The 22,800-nt window shown below is 39.4% G+C and overlaps 2 protein-coding genes across 2 annotated transcripts in view; one reads left to right on the plus strand and one right to left on the minus strand.

Annotated features, from left to right (window-relative positions):
- nlrc5 (NLR family, CARD domain containing 5) overlaps positions 1-6,844 on the minus strand; it is a 53,148-nt gene extending 46,304 nt beyond the window's left edge. The window contains exons 1-7 of the mRNA XM_079345823.1: positions 6,780-6,844; positions 5,260-5,603; positions 4,522-4,572; positions 3,763-3,852; positions 2,705-2,890; positions 554-708; positions 247-378 (exon numbers count right to left, since the gene is read on the minus strand). Of these exons, the coding sequence (XP_079201949.1) occupies positions 247-378; positions 554-708; positions 2,705-2,890; positions 3,763-3,852; positions 4,522-4,572; positions 5,260-5,587 (942 nt within the window). The 5' untranslated portion in view covers positions 5,588-5,603; positions 6,780-6,844. The remainder of the gene's footprint in view (positions 1-246; positions 379-553; positions 709-2,704; positions 2,891-3,762; positions 3,853-4,521; positions 4,573-5,259; positions 5,604-6,779) is intronic.
- A 4,359-nt stretch (positions 6,845-11,203) lies between these two features.
- LOC306825481 (myosin heavy chain, fast skeletal muscle-like) lies at positions 11,204-21,880 on the plus strand. The gene is made up of 39 exons (XM_079346248.1): positions 11,204-11,425; positions 11,498-11,641; positions 11,742-11,898; positions 11,997-12,024; positions 12,107-12,203; positions 12,310-12,402; positions 12,496-12,559; positions 12,639-12,737; positions 12,829-12,932; positions 13,056-13,194; positions 13,304-13,422; positions 13,759-13,908; positions 14,010-14,180; positions 14,285-14,585; positions 14,729-14,793; positions 14,889-14,976; positions 15,070-15,187; positions 15,269-15,392; positions 16,026-16,162; positions 16,247-16,502; positions 16,587-16,829; positions 16,912-17,088; positions 17,166-17,311; positions 17,406-17,496; positions 17,587-17,976; positions 18,068-18,194; positions 18,286-18,404; positions 18,487-18,683; positions 18,921-19,104; positions 19,205-19,370; positions 19,490-19,614; positions 19,709-20,017; positions 20,106-20,309; positions 20,406-20,531; positions 20,612-20,782; positions 20,871-20,975; positions 21,061-21,156; positions 21,530-21,661; positions 21,845-21,880. Exons 1-39 carry the CDS (start codon positions 11,219-11,221, stop codon positions 21,863-21,865), a joined length of 5,790 nt encoding a protein of 1,929 aa, XP_079202374.1. The 5' UTR covers positions 11,204-11,218; the 3' UTR covers positions 21,866-21,880.
- Positions 21,881-22,800: the final 920 nt, after the last annotated feature.

Here is a 22,800-nt window from a genome sequence, read left to right on the forward strand (position 1 = left end):
TGCTATATAGTGATAACAGTCACAGTTCATATCCTGATTTAGTTAGGAGCATGTGGTGTTTCCACCTGTACTGGCCACCTACTCTATCACAACAACAGCAGAGCAGTTTCATTTACCGTGAATAAGGAATTTAAGGTGCACCGGTATTTCAGACGCACCTTGTTTTTGAAGGTCTCTCCGAAAGGAAACAAATGTTTAAACTGACATCCTGCGTGACGATTTTCTTTTGTTTTAGCTCCAGCCTACCTTTTCATCAGCGTCTTCTGTTGGAGAGATGTAGTGATGGAAGAGCAGATCGAATAGGGACAGAGGGCGGGACAGTAGGCCGAGCTGACGGAACTCTAGCAGAATGAAGAGGGAGGATGAAGGGATGGGGCCCTGGATGACCAGAGAGAAAGAGAAGAGGAAGTTTGAGTAAAGAGAGGGAAGAATGAAAAAGAGAATATAAATGAAATGTGAAATATATTTCGCAAAAACGTTTGGTAAACAAGAAAAAAAGCTATGAATGAAAGGGTTAGGTAGTAAAATGCATTTATGTAAAATGTAGACTTACTAGTCCATGTGCCCACTGCTGTCCTAAACGAGACATCAGCAGAGTTTTTCCTGATCCAGGCTGGCCGAGGAGAACTGTCACCTTTCCTACACATCCTTGGAGGAAGGTCTCCAAAGTCACTCTGGCCTCAATAGACCCAAAATCCACATCAGGCTCTAAGTTGAGTGAATAATGAATCATTGAATGAACGTTTAGTTCTTGTATAGCAGATTCAAAAGTATTCATGAGACGGGAAGCATCATGTCAGAAAGAGAAGGCAGAACAATAGTAGATGCATTTGTTTAAAGTTCTCTTAATTTCACTCTGTCAGTTTTTGCATGAATGAAGTTGCCACTTACACATTGCAGTTCAGGGCAGGATATTTACATCCAACAAATGCAGTGTGTAACACATGCATGAAATGGTGCAGCAAAGTCATTCTGCCCCTGATCTGTCACGGCAGAGGCTAAACAGGGTAAAGACTGTGGCAATGTGTAATGCCCCTAAAACTCCTGGTGAAAGGCTCCTCCAAGGATATAATGTCAGTCAATGTATATACATTCAATCACTCCGGTTCGCTCTAGCCTCCAGGCCAACATTAGCTCCCTCTGCCTGTTTCCCATCAGCCAATAAAGCCAACTGAAATAAGTGAACAAGTCCTAGTTGGGATCAAATGCCTGAGCCAGCTCTTCTTTTTTTCTGGCATTTTAACTGTGTGCAAGTCCTGGAATGGCTATGCTGATTGCGACCTAACTGACTTAACAATTACCTTAAAATCTGGAACATAAGTCGCACCTGTATTTAAGATCAACATTATTTTGAAGGTCTCTCTGAGAGAGAAAGAAATCTGGTTGTGCGCATTAATGATGGGTTCTGCTGAAGGCGCATGTGTCAGCTTTTTATACTGGTATAATACTTAAAACTTTTCTTTTTGATAAATCTTATAGTTAGGGCTGGCTTAGGACCAGCTCATAGTTATGCTGCTATAGGCCTAGACTACCGGGGGAACTGGCACCAGGATCTCTTATCTCTCTCTCCCTCTTTCTCTCCCAGCTTTCATATCTTATTACTGCTTGTCACTATCTTTATATTCTAACCTCTCCTTTTTCTGGGAGCTCCTGAGCTCTCTCAGGTTCCTTGGGACTGTTGGTGAGGATGGCCTGCCCAAACAACCCACCCACCCCCGAGGACGGCCTGCCCAGACCCCCCCCCCCCCCCCCAACCTATCCTATTCTTCTTTCTGCATCTTGTCCCATCTCCCCCATCCCATTTTCAAGCCCAGCACAGTTTAGCAGATGGCTGTTCTGTCATGAGCCCGGGTCTGCTGAAGATTTCTGCCTGTTAAAAGGAAGTTTTTTCTTGCCATGCTATGACGGATTAAGCTGGGCTCTTGTAATATAGCCATAAGTAAGGTCCTTTACCTGCTTTTTGTAAACATAACAATGAGCATGGTCTTGTTACCTGCTCTTTTGTTAATGTTAACAGACAAACAGTAAGACTTAGACTTAGACTTAGACTTAGACTAAACTTTATTGATCCTTTGGGATGACTCCCTCAGGAAATTTAGGTTCCAGCAGCATATACAATAATAGTACAAAATAAAGATCAAAAATGTAACACAAAATACAAAAAAATAAGGTCAAAGGTAAAAGTAAGGTCCTTTACCTGCTTTTGTAAAGTGTCTCGAGATAACGCCTGTTATGAATTGACGCTATATAAATAAAGATTGATTGATTGATTGATATCAGTCCTGTGTATAAGACTCATCCAACTTTTAAGATGAAATAATAGGTATTCAAAGTGTGACTGATACACTGGATTTTAAGAGAACATTTGAGTGTACTGTGCCTGCTTATGTTGATAACATTAAAAAATAAAATGATTGTCCCCACCCCTCCCCCACATGGGGAGGCGTGGGGACAATCATGCTTAAGCACTTTGCCTAGGTTTAGTGCGCCCTTCCTCAACAATGTGTCGTAACACAAATATTATCATGTTGCAGATGCAATGTGGACGTAAAAAAGCTTAACAACAGTAGATCTTTGTTGAAGTGCCATACATTAAACTGTATTTAAATGATATGATTCAAACAAATATTTCAGCTCTAAGTAACTTCAAATTGACTCTTAAATATATTCCTGGTCTAAAATCAGAGGAAGAATTTCTACTGACCTGGTGTTTTGCTCCCTTTGTCTGTGGATCCAGGGGTTTGATCCGGTCTGTCTCTGCCTCTGTTTGATGTTCTCGGGCTTACCCACACATTCTCAAGTTCAACATCCTGCACCAGGGGCTTGCGGTGTCGCTCCCACCTCCTCAGCAATAAACTCCTCACTGAAACGATGAACTGCTCCCAGTGATCTGTGGAGGAATCAAAGTCCAGACATGTTTTATCCAACACTTTAGAATTCCCTGTAATACAGGAATTTTCTGTTCCTATGTAAGACATACAACTCACATACACAACAATCATTTATTTTTTAAAGTAAAAGATAGACTTTAATTGTCCTTAAAGAGTGTGTCGTTCGAATAAAATAACTCAGTAAATACTAAACCCTCACAGCCAAATGAAAATGCTCAATCAGGTGTTTGTCTTTTGCAGGAAATGCACAGGCAGTTGGTTCCAAGTTTTTTTTAGCCAGCTGGTTTTGGCTCAGCAGTAAAGATGAGTGTGCTGCATTAACCCTGGTAATTGAATACCTAGTACTAAAAGATCAACATGGCTGAGATGCCTAGAGTACTCTCACATTAACACAACAGTCTGGTATGAAAACATCCTTTGGTTTGTAATGTCTGCATAAAATCATTTTGCTTGTAAATGGTTACGTCTTCACCAGAGTGACAGGCAACATTTATTTCATTGAGTGAACTGGGTAAAGGGATGTCTCTTTCTCTGTCTCTACTCTCTCACTTGGTAGACAAACAGAACACAATCACATAACATATTTATACATAATACATCTTTTAAGAAAAGTAATAAAGGACACCTTCATGAAGTAATGTATGTGCTTGTTAATGTATATACAGCTTTAGTAAAAGAACAGGGAAAGGGAAAACTATAGCAGTACATAGCGTTTTTGTTACAGGGCCGCAAAGATCAACTAGGCTGCAGAGGCAACTCTGCAATATTTGAACCCACAACTTTAAATTGTGAATGGCCATTTTAAAGTTTCATTTGTCAGTGAAAATGTAGCTGCAATGCAACTAGATGAAGGGTTGGATGTGTGTTTTACCAATCCGCGGGCGTTTGATGAGCTGCTGCAATGAAGAAGGCGAAGATGACTCCTCCGTCTTGTCACCAGACTTAGAATATTCCTGAGCAACTTTATTGCAGAAAAAAAAACACACAAACACACGTACCAGACAAGTCAGTAAAAGCAAACTGAACAACATTCAAAATGACCAATGCTATCAAGTGCACTGCAACAATGCTGCCTATGTTGCATAACTATTACAAGACCTCACTTTTACTTCCTCAAACAGCAGGAGATTCTGGGGATTCCCACAGTGAAACAAAAGACAACAGAAGATTCACTGAGCACATCAATGCTAGACTAACTGATTTTCACTTTCACTTTTCCGAACATGATTTAAGTTTCATTGCAGCGCCTGCTGAGGGGCACTACAATGAAAACGATACCCGTCATAAAAGTAATTCAAAATGAAGAGAAACAACTTTTACCAACAATCTGACAACGTAGGATGACTTGACTAGCTCTTGAGCTGCTTTGGGTTTGCTCAACATGCACACATACACAGGAGATGCAAGGAAAGGGGAAAAACAGTTTCGAGAGTACTGATCGATGGGATCAAAAATGACTGGATGTGTATGAAAGTAAATAAAACACAACAAGTCAACACATTGTTTTTCTGGTCACGTATGGGAGTGTAGCTGAGCACAAGTACGATTTATAATTTTCTAACAATGAAATAAGCAGACACACTGTCTATATTTTGCCAACAGAAAGAATGATAAACAGACATTTACCAACCTGTGTTACTGTGAGACTCTGGCTCTGTGGCTGGACACTGTGTGAGATCAGCTGCCAAGTAACACACAGAGAAACATACTGTTATCCAAGCCGAGCACAAACCAATGTTTTTTTTTTATACTAACATAGGCAAGCAGATATCTATTGATTTCACAAATGCATGCAGAACCATTTAGTGAACTAAATAATGCAAGGCATCTATCGTGTTAGAGAAAAATGTCATACAAGTAAGGATGAAAAACCAGAAGCACAGTCCCACTTGGAAAGGTTTGTTTTAACAGCAAAGTGTTGTTTTTTTTCTTCAACTAAAAAGCACGTGTAGAAACAGTTTCAATATTAAACAAACTAACAGTAGACAAGTTAATCCAGTTTAATCGGTATATGACATCTGTTTCTAATATGTATTCAAAACTGTTCTGGAAACTAGACCAGAAAAAAAAAAAAGTTTAACCAGTTTAGTTTTTTAAGTTCCCTTTAAAGCGCATACCAATAACCTTTTCTTTATCATCCTTCATGCCATTTTTATAATGTTCTTTTCTCAACACTGTTAATGACGTGTTTCATCTTTTATGGTCTGTTTTGTACTCCATGTAGGCAACGTGACACTTTAGTTCATTCGGATCAAAGGCAGTGAGGAATCTCTCTCATAGTAAACTGTTACCACTGAGCATCAACATAATATCAGACAAGGATAAACATCCCTTTTTAAAAACTTTTACAGCACCATTTCATACTCACTATTTGCATATCCAGCCACTGACATGAGCCTTGACTCCAGGTGCATGGGAATATTTTCACACAACAGGCACATGCTCTGAAGGAAGTTGCGACATTCTGCAGCATTGGCCAACCTGAAGTGCTCCAACATAGATCTGATGTGTTGCGTTGGTGCGGATGCAGAAGAGTCTGCATGGTTGAAGCTCCACCCAGCTTCTTTGGGCATCATTTGGAACAACTGCATTATAACTTCAGGTGACTGAATACTTAGGATGTGGAACAGTTCAGAGGATTCCTGAGCTAAGATGAAGTTCACATTATCTTCGTCAGGGTCAACCTCCTCATCCATGGTCAGCCTCCATCAGCTGTTGCACATAAAGTGAAAGTCATGTACATGAACTAATGTTAAACCAATAAAACTGATCATAAGATATTTGTAAAGTTCTAGAGGTCAAATTTTCAACAACACATACACATAACCATTTAAACAAGTAGGAGCTGCTTTATATCCTTATTATCTCAATAAATAAGGAAAAGGTCGACATAAAACAGGCTGCAAGTGTGCACCAAATGTAACCTGACAGCACAGTTAAAAATGTAGATATGGAGAATTGGGCATGTCAATTTCCCCTGCATCCCCGCCAACCCACTGCTCTTATGTGACTTCAAATGACGTCACATATACAACACTTAATTAATAGGCAATATCCTACTTCTTCAACAAGTTAATTGAGGTGTCTATACAATAGCTTTTCTCACGCACTCAAAGTATGCGTCATAGGTAGGCTTGTAGGCCTATCTTAAATTTGCCTTATAAATTTATATGGCAAACTCAAGAAACGACAAATATATTTATATATTTGTCGTTTCTTGACGTAGAAAGTTAAACGCTTTGATATTACATATCATATCATATCATATTTCGTGTAATATACTGTGGTAGTTAAAAAACAAACTGTTTCTCAAATAGTTTCACTCTTTTACAAGAGTGCTGCGGGCGTTTTTAAGGATACAGCAATGTTCATACGTTTTTACGCCTAGTTGAAAGACTATGGTTATATTAAAAATACGTTTTAAGGGGTCGCCGGTGGCGCAGCGGCAGTGCGCGCGACCCCACGTATTGAGGCTCAGTCCTCGCGCGCGGGCGGCCCGGGTTCGCGTCCGGCCTGTGGCCCATATCCCGCATGTCTCTCCCCACTCTCTCCCCCCTTTCCGACTCTATCCACCTTCCTCCCTCTATCATTAAAGGCAAAAAAAAGGCCCAAAAAACAAATCTTTAAAAATACGTTTTAAAACTATTACAATTCAAAGTGCTTTGTTTGCACCGAGTAACATAACACTGCGCTTTACCCTACCAGGATATTCTGCTGTCTGTCCTGTCCAGCAGTATCTGCATAGAGAGGTCATTTAAGGTAACAACTGTCGCGTGGTAGGTTATCAACTCTTTCATCTGCCGCCGAACAGAAGCAGACTGCATTGAACGGTTAATTCGAAAATCGATTAAAAGTTAGCTCACACTATTATATGACATGAATACTCACCATATGCTTATTTCGTATTCTGCATATGCCAACTGCAGTCAGCGCTTCTACTATGATAAAAACGAAACTAAAGGGTGATGGTGGCATAGTTTTGGTTTCGTTTTTGTACAGCAGCTCATATTCAAATAATAGCTGCCTGAAAAAGATTGCGGAGGAACGAAAGAAGAGACTCTTGTTTTTATGTAACTGCATTTTTTTCGATTAGAGATTTCTTTGATTCGTTTCCGGCAAGACAATTAGATTGACATTTAGGCAATAGGTGTATACCGCCGGTATAAAAGCCTTTAAGAAATTGGATGGCCGGTGTTATGCCGAGAAATGCATCTGTGGCAATAATTACTTGCATCTCGCGGAGGCGACAGAAAACGATATAAACAATAGCAATAATTAACAATAATTAATAACAATAGGCTGGCCCAAACACCTAGTCTGTTCCTCCCTCTGCCCTCTCTACCTCCTCCCCAGAGTATAGCCTACGTTTTTTTTAATAAGAGGAAACGTCAGTATCGAAAAGATGAAGCCTTTAAGCAACAAAAATTCGGTGAACATGGTCAAGAGAAGCTGTCAAAACAGCATAAGATGCCTCAAACAGTCCAAGAGAGTTGGCAGTTTTTGCAGCAGGCTTCTGCACTCTGCCAACTACTTCAGAGGGGACCTGTTTAACCCAAAGGCTTCTCATCTCTGAGCACTATGGAGTTAGTCAAGAGAGAGAGAATGAATCAGTGGTGCTGACATTTCATTTTTTGTGGTTCTGAGGAATAATTACAAACAAGCGGCTTTATAGGGATCACAGGGTGTGTTTTGCTTTACAGGCTGTAGGAGCCATCCGTCTAGCACTGGTTATTTAGTCCAGCTGTAATCTGGCAAGAAAGGGGTCAGTTATGATCACGTGAAACATCACAGAATGCCTTGTTGAGTCCCAGCTTCCATATCCACCACATAGCTCCTGTTTCATTTAAAGACTAGAAATAAAAGTAGCAAAAACTTGAATGAAGTTCAAGCACAGTAAAGTACAAAGCAACCCCCCCCCCCCAAAAAAAAGAAGCAGATCCTTTGCATGGACATTGGACATCTTTTGCCTGCGTACATCACATCCCCATGGTGCATCAGTGGTTAGTCGATTGTGTTTGATATCAGTTTATTAAGATTTCAGTTTTAAAGCAGTGTCTGCTGGTCCTGTGTGCCTCTCATTGCTTAGCAGAAAAGCCAGTGTCCTCTTCAGAGAGTAAAGCAATGGTTTTCTTTTTCTACGATCCACAAAAATATTGAGTAAATGTTATTATGTCCAAAATAAGTAGTTAAATATGAGTTGGTTGTGGGCCTTTACAGCAAAAAGCGAGTGTCCCGCTCTGTTGATTTGTAAGTACTTTCAGGGGAACCTGACAAACAAGATGCTCTCTCTCTCTGTGCTGGTTACCCATCTGATTTTGGTGGGTAGTCACCCCCTTTATATCATATTTTTGAGGGGGTCATAAATAGCTTATGCCATGATTGGTCAAAGATCTTACACGCTGTTCTATCTCAATTTGGTAACTAATAAGTGGATGAGCTTTTTACAGAAGCTTCAACAACTGCCTTCAGTGTCAAAACTGCCTCCACCACAGTACACCACCTGATCTCTGACCTCCAAGCTTTTCTCGCTCTTCTCAGTACTCCAACACATATCCTATTACAGTGAGCCTGCGTAATAAGATGCTTTACAACATATGTTACGAGAGTTTCAAGAAAACACATAATATAAAATGTCAACACATGTTTATTACAATTCTGAAGGATTCATGGATTTATACTCACTGCGTACTGACTTGAACAAATTGAAAAAGCTTCTGCTTTTCCTCATATTGGTGTATTACTAGGGGGAATTAACAGAATTAATTAAGAAAGTCAAACAAAGAGCTTTCATTGTTTAATTAACAATGATTCTGCCCAAGATTCCTTCTTAAATTCAGAGAAAATAATAATCATGTTGGGTGAGCATACATGATAAGGTAAAAATGTTAGAATCTATACCACAAAAATAGAAACACTTCTCTGTTTCTCCTAAACGCAGCCCCAATACGATGGCTTTGGCATCTGACCAAATGAGGTAAACCCTGGAGTGGGAGGACTTTGCTTGAGCCATCAATCAGCCACTGCAACCCTTATCGAGGCACACTGTCCCCTGAACATCAAATCATCTTCAATTGAATTTGCATATTAAGTATACTTATCATGTTAAAATTAAGTACAATATGCATATTTATTTGGAGATGAGCTCCATTTGAGCTGGTTGTTTAACATAAAGACATTTTTTAACAGACCTTGTAGGCAAACATTTGATTTTGATTTCAAATAAAATCCTTCCAGAGGAGCACAATACAATATAATGTTATTATTGTATTTTTATTAGTTGTAGTGATAACTTTGTCATTGTAACATTCATATTTTGAAGATGAATCTGAACCTTTTTCTTAATATTTAGAACAAACAACTTACACATTTTCTGTACTGATTTTGTATGCAAAGGAATCCAATAAAAAAAAAACATATTTAGTGACATTGTGTTGAGCAAAGAAAAAAGGGAGCAGAACAATCATGTTAACACTTGCAGAATATCTCATTTTAAGCAGTAGTCAATTTTGATCAGTAACCAAGACTTAACCCTCCCCCTTTTGACAACATGCCAACTACTTTCACCTCCACACTGCAACCTTAAACTACTCAGATTACATGGAGTTTAACAGATGGCCCCCTTAACAAATGTGTCTTACAGACTTACAAACTGAGTCTTAGAATATTTGTCATTGCAGCTCAAGCGAGAGGACAACTGTAACTCTGAGATTGGAGGATGTTAAAAAATATTTATTTGTTTAAAAAGTTGAAAGGAGAACATTTACCATGGCATTTTAATTGTAACATTAACGTGAACAAAAAAACAATTATATCAAGGATGTCATTAGCTTTTAAAACGGGCATCATGTTATGTAAAAAAAAGAGAAAGGGGGGGACACTGGTATCCTGATATGGATAAAAAGATCATCGCCAGCTCCTTTCTGGTCACTTCAGAACAACCAGGTTTATTTGAATGAAAAAAATTACTAAATATGCACAAAAAAGTGCTTGAAAAATTCTTTAGCCCTTCACGAAAGTTACGAGTTCCTCGTCAGTTTGAAATGATGGAAGCGATTCAGAATGTGTATCCATGAATCCTTGATGTATCCTCCTTTAAAATTAAGATTGAACAAAAAGGATTTTATTGGCCTAACGAAACTATAAAGGAAGAATATTTAAACTCTTAAAACCACAAAGTGAAGTGATTTATTATTCCTCAATCTCCCTTTGCATGTTTTTATGCTTAAACCCATTTTTGTGTTTGTTATAAGTGTTCTAAATACGTTTTTAAAAATGACTCGACAGCTACTTACCAACACAGGTTAAATATTTAAAACTCCTTAAGACTCAGCTGTCTATCTTACCATATTTGGTGGATAGCCTCCTTGGAGCTTTGCTTTGTAAGCAAACCAGGCCGTATATAAGGAGCAGGGGTAGAGCTTCAGAGTGTGTGGTGGAGGACCAGTGGACATTCAGCTTGTGGTGAGGCCACCTTCTGCTTCTCACTGGACCAGTAACATGTGTTACACATTTTAGAAATTAGTTTACAAAAAACAATGTTGTGCCAATAGTAATTCTATAAAAGTATATTTGTAAAAGCACATGATGCTTTCTTCATATTAATGATGATCCGTTATGTATTACTTGCAAATTCAGATTTTAAATTGACACGTTATTGTTACCTTGTTTCCTGCTTTGATTTGAATGCAATATTTTTGACAGGACTGCGTAATACAACATTCTCTGAAAAAAGGGAAAAGGTAAGCAATGTTTACCTTTTTTTTAATTTAACCATTTTCTAAAATGTTTTACTTTGTTTGTTGAAGTTTTTGTAAGCTTGATAGGTTAGCAGCATGGTGATGAAGAAGTTAGCAGTGCTTACTTGCAAACTCAAAAGGAGTCTGTCTTCCTGTGAGGAATTTGCAAGCTCTCCATGTGCACGTGTTATGATTTCATGTCTTAACCCTTTTTGCCTTCTCACTGCTAAGGTTAAATATGAAACACAAATAAAACAGGTGTGACTGTAAGCATGACATACTCAAGATTTTTTGAGATGTCTATGCTGGGTGCCAGCATAGACATACGAAGTTAGCATCGTCTTGGATTCTGCTGTGATCAGATCCAACAACTCGGCATCTCTCTCTCAAGCAGACAAACTAATTATTAATTTATGTTTGGATATTTAAAGTCAGTCAGCCAATCAGTGACTTTAATTTAGCATTAAGATGACTATCAAGGACAAAATTATATGTTGACGATTTAGTACTTGAGTTGATATGAATAATCTGCATTTACACCAGACCAAGATTTTCATTGTTTGTTTTCCTTTGCAGACATAAGGCGCCACCATGAGTACGGACGCAGAGATGGCCATTTATGGCAAGGCTGCCATTTACCTCCGTAAGCCTGAGAAGGAGAGAATCGAGGCTCAAAACAAACCTTTTGATGCCAAGAGTGCCTGCTATGTGGTTGATACCAAGGAGCTGTATGTGAAGGGAACAATCATCAAGAAGGATGGTGGCAAAGTCACCGTCAAAACCCTGGACACTCAGGAGGTTGGTATTATAAAGTCAGACTCACATTAATCAACATGAACTATCCTCATTGTAACAAGTGTCCTGTTCCAGGAGAAGACAGTTAAAGAAGAGGACGTCACTCCAATGAACCCTCCCAAGTACGACAAAATTGAGGACATGGCCATGATGACCCATCTCAATGAAGCCTCTGTGCTTTATAACCTCAAAGAGCGTTATGCAGCATGGATGATCTACGTAAGAAAATGGGCCCTAAAAAGAAACAAGATGTCTGTTAACATTGCTTTACATGTTAAAAACATGGACGTCACTGTTGAATCTCTGTGACTGCTTTCAGACCTACTCTGGGTTGTTCTGTGCCACTGTGAACCCCTACAAATGGCTCCCAGTGTACGACCAAGAGGTTGTAAATGCTTACAGAGGCAAGAAGCGTATGGAGGCTCCACCCCACATCTTCTCTGTCTCTGACAACGCTTTTCAGTTCATGCTTACTGGTAAGACATAAAGATACATATCATTTATCAATATATGATGTTTCTGCTTCAGTAAAACAGAGTTAATTTTTAAAATGTTTGAATGTCTATATCAACAGATAGAGAGAACCAGTCTGTTTTGATCACGTAAGTTGAACATTTGTTTAACATATTACTTATACCTAAGAAAATACATCAAACAGGTTCTTAAAGTCATTTCTATACCTAGTGGAGAATCTGGTGCTGGAAAGACTGTGAACACCAAGCGTGTCATCCAGTACTTTGCAACCATCTCAGTTGGTGGTGGGAAGAGGGACACATCAAAGGTGGGATAAATTACTGTTAGTAAAATATTATTTTTCATGTATGCGATATTTTTCCATTGAATAGAAAATTAAATAATTTTATATCAACACTAAACCACCATTACAGGGTTCCCTTGAGGATCAGATTATTGCAGCTAATCCTCTGCTGGAGGCCTATGGTAATGCCAAAACTGTGAGGAATGACAACTCATCTCGTTTCGTAAGTATGGAGAGATTTCTGTAAATCAGATGTCTTGTGACACATTGTCCATTTTCATTGGAGTTAAATAAAAATTGCCTTTATTCCAAATAGGGTAAATTCATCAGAATCCATTTCGGCACAACTGGCAAACTGTCTAGTGCTGATATTGAGACATGTAAGTAACAATACTAATACAATATACAAATAACTAGAATGAAGAATTGGCCAGTGTGACTCATGAACATTATTCATAGATCTGCTGGAGAAGTCTAGAGTGACATTCCAGCTTGAGCAGGAGAGAGGCTACCACATCTTCTACCAGATGATGACCAACCACAAACCTGAGATTATTGGTAAACACATCGACTTGTTCCTCAATGTTGAACCACTCTATACATTTAATACATGACAATGCATTGAACTTTATAACCTTTTGATCTCCAGAAATGGCACTCATCACAAGCAACCCCTACGACTTCCCCATGTGTAGTATGGGTCAGATCACTGTTGCCAGCATTGATGACAAAGTTGAGCTGGAAGCCACTGATGTGAGTGCGCTTCAGTGCAAGATATGAACATAGATACTGTATAAATTATGCTTTTGAATGCAACATAATTAACACATTTTCTGGTCTGACCATTTTTTGTTTGGACACCTCTTTCAAACACAGAACGCTATTGACATCCTGGGATTCTCTGGTGAAGAGAAAATGAGCATCTATAAGATGACTGGTGCTGTACTCCACCATGGTAGCATGAAGTTCAAGCAGAAGCAGCGTGAGGAGCAGGCTGAGCCTGATGGCACAGAAGGTGAGATCTAAATGTTAGTGATAAAATACAGTTGGGAACAACAAAAGTGTTTTCTGTCAGAATTTCAAAATGCAGAATATTTAACTGTGAATCACTTCACCTTTGTCAGATGCTGACAAGGTTGCTTACTTGCTGGGTCTGAACTCTGCTGACATGCTGAAGGCTCTGTGCTATCCCAGAGTGAAGGTCGGAAATGAGTTTGTGACCAAGGGACAGACTGTACCTCAGGTAAACTTGAAAAATCATTTCATTAAGTTTTAATAGAAAATAATAACTCTACCTTAGTAAAGCAGAATATGACAAAAGTGAAAACTAATGGCATCATTTTATTTTCCAGGAGACTCTTGAAAAATAGATTTTTAATCTCAATGCGTTTCTTTTCCTGGTTAAATAAAGTTTAAAACAAAAAGTACATCTACTGTTGATGAATTTCATACATTATATGCATTATACTACATTGATAGGGTATAATGGATTCATCAACATCTATGTTGTCTATCTATTCAGTATAGGAAACTAAACACTTCACAGATTAATTCAAACTGTATCTGTCTTTTTATTCAGGTCAGTAACTCAGTGACTGCCCTGGCCAAGTCTATCTATGAGAGGATGTTCTTGTGGATGGTCGTTCGTATCAACCAGATGTTGGACACTAAACAGCCAAGGCAGTTCTACATTGGAGTGCTGGATATTGCTGGATTTGAAATCTTTGATGTAAGCTTAATCTCCAACAGTTCAGTACCTGACTGACTTTTCTTGATAGGAACACTCGTTTTGTCTGCAAAAATTAACGCTGGTGTTATGTCCCCTTACAGTTCAACACTTTGGAGCAGCTCTGCATCAACTTCACCAATGAGAAACTGCAACAGTTTTTCAACCACCACATGTTTGTCCTGGAGCAAGAGGAGTACAAGAAGGAGGGTATTATCTGGGAGTTCATTGACTTTGGTATGGACTTGGCTGCCTGTATTGAGCTGATTGAGAAGGTAACAATTACATTTGGTGTTTTAACATAATGGTTCTTTCTAATTCTTAATTTAAATGTATGTCCATAGAAATATAATGAAATATGTCTTTCCCTCTCCTAAAGCCCATGGGTATCTTCTCCATCCTTGAAGAGGAGTGCATGTTCCCCAAGGCAACAGACACATCTTTCAAGAACAAGCTGTATGACCAGCATCTCGGCAAAAACAGAGCATTTGAGAAGCCCAAGCCCGCAAAGGGCAAGGCTGAGGCCCACTTCTCCCTGGTGCACTACGCTGGTACTGTGGACTACAACATTGCTGGCTGGTTGGACAAGAACAAGGATCCACTGAATGAGTCTGTTCTGCAGCTGTACCAGAAGTCCTCAGTTAAACTTCTGGCTGCTCTCTACCCTCCTGTTGTTGAAGGTAGGAAAGTCAAACATTAAGATATTTATACAATGTGTATTTCTTATGTTCAACAAAATGTACAATATTTAAAACACGAGCACAGGTTTGTGTGAGTTGCAAGTTGTCTTTTAACAAAAATGTCAACTTCAACATATCAACAGATACTGCCAAGAAGGGAGGCAAGAAGAAGGGTGGTTCTATGCAGACTGTGTCTTCACAGTTTAGGGTAAGGTTTTGAAGACTTTGTTATGAAATTACCTCTCACTCATACTACAAACTGATGTGTATTAAATAACATCACTTTAAATTGTGGATCTACAGGAGAACTTGGGCAAGCTGATGACTAACTTGAGGAGCACTCATCCTCACTTTGTGCGTTGCTTGATTCCCAATGAGTCAAAGACTCCAGGTACATAGAAAAGATCAATTGAATAGAGTCTTTGAGGAATGGCTATATGTTGTTGTTACATGTTTCATGACTGTAATGAATGTCTTTTTACAGGTCTGATGGAGAACTTCCTGGTCATCCACCAGCTCAGGTGTAACGGTGTACTGGAGGGTATCAGAATCTGCAGGAAAGGTTTCCCCAGCAGAATCCTCTATGCTGACTTCAAGCAGAGGTGTCTATACATATTGTATATGTTTTGATACAGAAGGTTCAAAGGCAACAATCACACTAACAATGAACTCTCTTATAAAAGATACAAGGTGCTGAATGCCAGTGTCATCCCTGAGGGCCAGTTCATTGACAACAAGAAGGCTTCAGAGAAGCTGCTTGGATCAATTGATGTTCCTCATGATGAGTACAAATTTGGACACACCAAGGTAAACACCTTGATTGCCATCATGGACTTAGTTGTAGTTCAATGTTTGTGATTAAGTCATTATCTTTGCTGTATAATTGCAAAAACTTAACTCAAAAGCATCTTACCATAAGTTTGAATTAATCATCATGGGAAAATCAGGCCATGTATCAGGGAATGAGTGAAGTTTAGAAAGACAAATGAGGAGAAATAGTGCACCCATGTGGCCATAAATACTCTGTACACTTTGCAGAGTACCTGATTCAATGCAGACTATAACCCATATTCATCTTGCCCAGATTTTGCAGTTTTGATAATACACTCCTTTCATTTCAAGCCTATTCTTAATTTTACGGAATGTGCAACAAACTTTTACTCCTTCAACATTGGCAGAAACTCTTTCAATTAACCTGTAACCAAATTGCTGTTGAAAAACATGAATGCATTCTATCAGGTTTCGTACCTCAGAAAGTGAAAGGAGTTTGAATAGCAACGTCTGTCACAGGTTAAAGGTATACTGCATCTAAACTGCTAATGTCTCGAACAAAAAAAAAAAGTGTTCTCTCATGTATAGCTACCTTCAGCCATTTCATAGAAATGTCCTCACAATGAGCAGTTTATAATGAAGATTTCTGTTATCTGTATATTTGTTTAGGTGTTCTTCAAGGCTGGTCTTCTGGGTACCCTTGAGGAGATGAGAGATGAAAAGCTGGCATCTCTGGTCACCATGACTCAGGCTCTCTGCCGTGCTTACCTCATGAGAAAGGAGTTTGTTCAGATGACAGAAAGAAGGTAGGTTTCAAACTAAAACATTTTCACACAGTGTTATGTTTGCAAATTGAATGACAATTTATAACAGCAACTGTTTATCCAAAGGGATGCCATCTATACCATCCAGTACAACGTCCGCTCATTCATGAATGTCAAACACTGGCCATGGATGAAAGTCTACTACAAGATCAAGCCTCTGCTCAAGAGCGCTGAAACTGAGAAGGAGCTTCAGCAGATGAAGGAGAACTATGACAAGATGAAGACCGATTTGGCTGCTGCCCTGTCCAAGAAGAAGGAGCTGGAGGAGAAGATGGTGTCCCTTCTGCAGGAGAAGAATGACCTGCAGCTGCAAGTCGCATCTGTAAGTATACATTGATGAACTAAAATAATGACTAATGTAATCAAATATTGATTTGCTGACGTTTTTTTCCTCATGATAAACTAGGAAGGAGAGAATCTGTCAGATGCTGAGGAGAGATGTGAGGGTCTTATTAAAAGCAAGATTCAGCTGGAGGCCAAACTCAAAGAGACCACTGAGAGGCTGGAGGATGAAGAGGAAATCAATGCTGAGCTCACTGCCAAGAAGAGAAAACTGGAGGATGAATGCTCTGAGCTCAAGAAGGATATTGATGATCTGGAGCTTACCTTGGCCAAAGTGGAGAAGGAGAAACATGCCACTGAGAACAAGGTCTGGGTTTAGAAATCTATCTCATCCATCAAGTTCCATCTAAACACTACCCTCTGTAACAATGTCTTGCTTGCACATTTAGGTGAAGAACCTGACTGAGGAGATGGCCTCTCAGGATGAGAGCATTGCCAAGCTGACCAAGGAGAAGAAAGCCCTTCAGGAAGCTCATCAGCAGACTCTTGATGATCTGCAGGCTGAGGAGGACAAGGTCAACACTCTGACCAAGGCCAAGACCAAGCTTGAGCAGCAAGTGGATGATGTAAGTTCACAAGTCCTTCAGAATGGAAAATAACATGGTATTGAATCCTGATGATTAAGTAGTATACTATTGTTTAGCTCGAGGGGTCTCTGGAGCAAGAGAAGAAGCTGCGTATGGACCTTGAGAGAGCCAAGAGAAAGCTTGAGGGTGATCTGAAACTGGCCCAGGAATCCATAATGGATCTTGAGAATGACAAGCAGCAGAATGACGAGAAACTTAAAAAGTAACTTTTGTTTATTTCAACAAAAGCATACACAAATGTTATTATAAAAGCATGAACTTAACTTAACTAAGAAATGTATCTATTCATCTCACAGGAAGGACTTTGAAGTCAGCCAGCTCCTTAGCAAGATTGAGGATGAGCAGTCAATGGGTGCTCAGCTTCAGAAGAAGATCAAGGAGCTTCAGGTAACATATTGTTTTACAGTAAACAGAATACATATTGTTTTGTTTGTAAAGTGAATGTTTACTGAAAGACAACATACCTACATTCAACAGGCCCGCATTGAGGAACTGGAGGAAGAGATTGAGGCTGAGCGTGCAGCTCGTGCCAAGGTTGAGAAGCAGAGAGCTGACCTCTCCAGGGAACTTGAGGAGATCAGTGAGAGGCTGGAGGAGGCCGGTGGAGCCACTGCTGCCCAGATTGAGATGAACAAGAAACGTGAAGCAGAGTTCCAGAAGCTCCGCCGTGATCTTGAGGAGTCCACTCTGCAGCATGAAGCCACTGCTGCTGCTCTTCGCAAGAAGCAGGCTGACAGCGTTGCTGAGTTGGGAGAGCAGATCGACAACCTTCAGCGTGTCAAGCAGAAGCTTGAGAAGGAGAAGAGTGAATACAAGATGGAGATTGATGACCTCTCCAGCAACATGGAGGCTGTTGCCAAAGCAAAGGTAGACAATGCATTGTGTGCTACTTTACTTTAGGTCATGTACATTTATAAAACAAATGGTTACTAATATGATCTTTGTTTCTCATCATCAGGGAAATCTTGAAAAGATGTGCCGTACCCTTGAGGACCAACTCAGCGAATTGAAGACCAAGAATGATGAAAATGTCCGTCAAATGAATGACATGGGTGCACAGAAAGCACGTCTCCTGACAGAAAATGGTATGTTCAAGTTATCGGTGAAAGATCTGTACAGTAGTTGGTTATTTTCAAATGTAACTTAACTAATGTTTCATGATATCTTTCTGTCAAGGTGAGTTTGGCCGTCAAATTGAGGAGAAAGAAGCTCTTGTCTCCCAGCTGACCAGAGGCAAACAGGCCTTCACTCAGCAGATTGAAGAGCTGAAGAGACAGATTGAAGAGGAGGTTAAGGTAAGAGAACTTTTAATTTTTACTGATTCCTCTGTATGTGTGATTTAATACATTTTCATACTGATGGCATTTCTTACTTTAGGCCAAGAATGCCCTTGCCCATGGACTGCAATCAGCCCGTCATGACTGTGACCTGCTGAGGGAGCAGTTTGAGGAGGAGCAGGAGGCAAAGGCTGAGCTGCAGCGTGGAATGTCCAAGGCCAATAGTGAAGTGGCTCAGTGGAGAACCAAGTATGAAACTGATGCCATCCAGCGCACTGAGGAGCTTGAAGAATCCAAGTACGTACAGTTTAAAGTTTTACATTTTAGTAGAAAAAAAAGAAGAAAGGTCAAGCATTACAGCTTAGCTGAAAATGACTAATGAACTGGTTGTACTCTTTTCATGTGTGGATCTCGTTTAAAATGTCAACATGTTCGAGGAATTCCTAAATATGCATTAGTATGTGGAGAAAACATGATCAGTGGCAAAATGGATTTTTAAAGTTTTCACTGAGACCAATCACACTTGTCAAACAGGAAAAAGCTTGCCCAGCGCCTCCAGGAGGCTGAGGAACAGATTGAGGCTGTCAATTCCAAGTGTGCTTCTCTGGAGAAGACCAAACAGAGGCTCCAGAGTGAGGTGGAGGACCTCATGATTGATGTGGAGAGAGCGAATGGCCTGGCTGCCAACTTGGACAAGAAGCAGAGAAACTTCGACAAGGTAACGTTTCCCTCTATCAACTGTACTCTGTATTCAAAGACACACTACCGTTATTCGCCATTGTATTAATAAACAACTAAGAAAATGAATGGCTTTTTAGGTGTTGGCAGAGTGGAAACAGAAGTATGAGGAGGGTCAGGCAGAGCTTGAGGGAGCTCAGAAGGAGGCTCGTTCTCTCAGCACTGAGCTGTTCAAGATGAAGAACTCATATGAGGAAGCTCTGGATCAGCTGGAGACCATGAAGCGTGAAAACAAGAACCTGCAACGTGAGTTCACATTACATACTACAGAAGCACTGTATTCAAGGTTGTATTTCTAACATTTTATTTAATACTTACTAAACATTCAACAATTAACTATTCAATACACATGATTCTCTCTGCAGAGGAGATCTCAGATCTCACTGAACAGATTGGTGAAACTGGCAAGAGCATCCATGAGCTGGAGAAGTCCAAGAAGCAGGTGGAGACTGAGAAGTCTGAGATCCAGACTGCTCTTGAAGAGGCTGAGGTACAATTGTTCAGGGAAAATCCTCTGAAAACCATTTCAAAATCAGGATGGACACATAATAAAGATGTATATATTAATTCTCTACTTTCATTAGGGAACTTTGGAACATGAAGAGTCCAAAATCCTGCGTGTCCAGCTTGAGCTCAACCAGATCAAGGGTGAGGTAGACAGGAAGCTGGCTGAGAAGGACGAGGAGATGGAGCAGATCAAGAGGAACAGCCAGAGGGTGATTGACTCCATGCAGAGCAATCTGGACTCTGAGGTCAGGAGCAGGAATGATGCCCTGAGAATCAAGAAGAAGATGGAGGGAGACCTGAATGAAATGGAGATTCAGCTGAGCCACGCCAATCGCCAGGCTGCTGAGTCCCAGAAGCAGCTGAGGAATGTTCAGGCACAGTTGAAGGTATTGAATCACACAGAATTTGATCGAAGATTGTTGTCAGTGCACTATTTGGTATTGAAGGGAATATTTTCCTGCCATTTTTCACTAGGATGCACAACTGCATCTTGATGATGCTGTCAGAGCTCAGGATGACCTGAAGGAACAGGCTGCTATGGTAGATCGCAGGAACGGTCTCATGGTTGCTGAAATTGAGGAACTTAGAGCTGCTCTGGAACAGACTGAGAGAAGCCGCAAAATTGCTGAGCAGGAGCTGGTGGACGCAAGTGAGCGTGTTGGTCTCCTGCACTCTCAGGTGAATTTTTAATATCTGTTCTAATTTATTTTTTACACAGCTTTACATATCATTTCATCTTGGGAATTATGTTTTAACTTTTACCTATTCTTTCAGAACACAAGCCTTCTGAACACCAAGAAGAAGCTTGAGACTGACCTGGTCCAGATTCAAAGTGAAGTCGATGACACTGTTCAGGAAGCAAGAAATGCAGAAGACAAGGCCAAGAAAGCCATCACTGATGTAATTTTCATTTTACTCGAAATATTCAGATTTTTCATTCACAAACATGTCTCATTAATATTTAACGCAATTTCATCTAGGCTGCTATGATGGCTGAGGAGCTGAAGAAGGAGCAGGATACCAGTGCTCACCTGGAGAGGATGAAGAAGAACCTTGAGGTTGCTGTCAAAGATCTGCAGCACCGTCTGGACGAGGCCGAGAATCTGGCCATGAAGGGTGGCAAGAAGCAGCTCCAGAAACTTGAGTCTAGGGTAAAAGTCTTGATACAAAACAGGAAGAAATATTAACAATACTTTAAAAAATTATAGTTGTTAATTCAATATTAATTGTTTTCTGAAGGTTCGTGAGCTGGAGACAGAGGTTGAGGGTGAGCAGAGACGTGGAGCTGATGCTGTTAAGGGCGTTCGCAAATATGAGAGGAGAGTGAAGGAGCTGACCTACCAGGTATACAGTCACTTAGACATTGGTATCAAATCATTATTACCTATATATTATGTAAAAATAAAATGTATCCAACCTTTTATCATAGACTGAGGAGGACAAGAAAAATGTCACCAGGCTTCAGGATCTGGTTGACAAGTTGCAGCTCAAGGTGAAGGCCTACAAGAGGCAGGCTGAGGAAGCGGTAAGAGACTTATCAATATTCATAAACATGGAGATAAAATGACGTACATTTTTCAAACTGCTTTTTGTACATTTCATATTATTTATGCAACATATGAGTAAAAGTACAAGATATCTGCCACACCAAACATTCATGACAAATATTGTACACCCAGCATAAAAACTATTTACTGTATATTGACAATTATGGTCACTATCATGCCCTAAAGGTGTAATTTAATAAAATCACTGATCCTCTGTATAAAATACATTTAAAAAAAGTCAATAGAAAAAAATGAGGACTTACAGACACAAGTAATAATTATTTTTTTAAAAAGTTTAATATACAATTGTAAAATGTTCAGTACCTTTAAACCTTGTAAATGGTTTTCCAGGAGGAGCAGGCCAATGTTCATCTGTCCAAGTGCAGGAAGGTCCAGCATGAGCTGGAGGAGGCTGAGGAGCGTGCTGACATTGCAGAGTCCCAAGTTAACAAGCTGAGAGCTAAGAGCCGTGACACCGGCAAGGTAATTATTTCCTTTTTTTTTTTAAATTGAATTATCAATAACTACATAGAGATTCTTCACAGTGTTGTATTCCACTAACAAAGCACTAGATCTAAATTCTAAAAAATGAACTGATCAAAAATAATGTGATCTAAAGCATTTTAAAGTTAAGCTCACACTTCCATTTATCTGTTTTTTTTACAGGGAAAAGAAGCAGCTGAGTAAAGAACACCGAATGTTTGGCTTAGTTTAATCATATAATATGACATAAATCATGCTTAAACAATAAAGATAAAGCTCTTATAAAATCCTAAAATGCTGTCTGTAATACTTTTTATCTCATTGCTTTGAATGAAAAGTAGCCATTGGGAGATGTGAGTCATTTGAATAATTCACATAAACATTTGGTTAAAAAAACAAAAAAAGAAAGCTTATATAGTTAATTATTCTCAAAATCATGACATAACGCTGACTTTTTTTTGGAGAAATTGAAAATAAGCTGTTTTATAACATATTGTTTCAGTTTGCTTAACCATCCTTTAAATGCAAGCTCAGTATTACTGGCTACTTAAAGCCGCTCTCTGGAGTATAAATGGATTAAATTGCAAAAGTGGTCAAGAATTTTTTAGACTCATCAGGAGTAAGAGGATGGAAAGAAAATGACAAATTATTGTGTCCCTTCACACAATTCAGTCAGCTGAAAACAGACACAAACAAAACTGCACAAATGACCTTGTCAATGAGTTTCTTTAACACCCCCTGTTGGCCAGACTCAAAATTTAGATAACATTATAAACTCTTTATCCTGGAATCGTATGTGGAATATTCATATTTTGTTCTGATGAGAAAGTAATCAGCAGCATTTTCTTGCACAAATAAAAACATTAAACTGTATTACAAAATCTTAATGTAAACCTTTTGAAAAGGAGAAATATAAAGAAAACTAATCATTAAGATCACAACCTATAATAAGCTTTAAATATAAATGGCACACCACTGAACCAAGCATGTGAATTAAACTGACTTCATATTTGGGTATCACATGGCGCTAATTAAATATGACACTGCTTAGTAACAGCTGTTTTGGGTGTCCTACCCCTCCACAAAAACCTTAAAATAAATACACACATATTCAAAGTATAGAGGTAAATATGTCATCA

The sequence above is a fragment of the Symphodus melops genome (assembly GCF_947650265.1).
Source record: "Symphodus melops genome assembly, chromosome: 6".
Classification (NCBI taxonomy): domain Eukaryota; kingdom Metazoa; phylum Chordata; class Actinopteri; order Labriformes; family Labridae; genus Symphodus; species Symphodus melops.